This window comes from Bison bison, unplaced genomic scaffold, assembly GCF_000754665.1.
Source record: "Bison bison bison isolate TAMUID 2011002044 unplaced genomic scaffold, Bison_UMD1.0 scf7180017864456, whole genome shotgun sequence".
Classification (NCBI taxonomy): Eukaryota; Metazoa; Chordata; class Mammalia; order Artiodactyla; family Bovidae; genus Bison; species Bison bison.
Window position 1 is genome coordinate 14,005,172 of NW_011495018.1, and position 934 is coordinate 14,006,105.

General features: G+C 65.5%; 1 protein-coding gene across 1 annotated transcript in view; it reads left to right on the plus strand.

The window, feature by feature from the left end:
• Positions 1-441: 441 nt before the first annotated feature.
• The window catches only part of VAX1 (ventral anterior homeobox 1), a 4,387-nt gene continuing 3,894 nt past the window's right edge, over positions 442-934 (plus strand). The window contains exon 1 of the mRNA XM_010859586.1: positions 442-682. Coding sequence (XP_010857888.1) covers positions 442-682 — 241 coding nt within the window. The remainder of the gene's footprint in view (positions 683-934) is intronic.

Genomic DNA, 934 nt, shown 5'->3' on the forward strand with positions numbered 1-934 from the left:
TTCATGAGGTAACCGAAACGTGGGGGCTGCGAAATTACCCGTAATCAATTGCAACAGCGAGTGCGCGTCCCCCCCGGGTGTCGGACAACTGCAACTCCGCGTCTCAGTAATAGGCGGGAGCCACAGCAATTCGGAGTTGCGCTGCTCGCTACCTGATCGCCAAGCTGGGGACACTGGACGTGCTCAGAAGACGCGGGCGCTGACGAGGCGGCCTCGCCGCTGCTCCGCCGGGATCCTGGACCAGACTCGCCGCCTCTCGGCGAGTGCGCCACTCGGCGGTCGCCGCTGACCCGCCCGGGGCCGCCCCGCGGGGACATTCATTCGTGCCGCTTGCCTCTCTCCGGGCCGGGCGTAAGGGCTGTATTGTAGGGGTTTTGTCCCCCCTCTATTTTTTTTCCTCGCCTTTTTTTTTTGGTTGTTGTTGTTGCTCGTGCCTCTCCTATGTTCGGGAAACCAGACAAAATGGACGTTCGGTGCCACTCGGACACAGAGGCCGCCCGGGTCTCCAAGAACGCGCACAAGGAGAGCCGGGAGAGCAAGGGCGCGGAGGGGAACCTCCCCTCCGCCTTCCTCAAGGAGCCACAGGGCGCCTTCTCTGCGTCGGGCGCCCCGGAAGATTGTAACAAAAGTAAAGGCAATTCAGCAGCCGACCCGGATTACTGCCGCCGGATCCTGGTCCGAGGTAGGAACGGGGCAGGGCTGCTGTGGGGGGCGTTCTTTAGGGGCGACTCCGAGACCCGAGAGGCACGCCGCCGCCTACCCTACCCGGCGGGGTGGGTCTGCCGCCCGGGACTTAGGTGAAAGTTGCTGGCCCTCCCCGGGCAGGGGTCCCGCCCGCCGCTAGGGACTCCCACCTGGGACGCACGCTCTCCAGGAGCCTCGATCCCTCCAAGCCTCGAGGGGCCCCGCCGGCTGGGCTGCTGGGGGAGAGCCG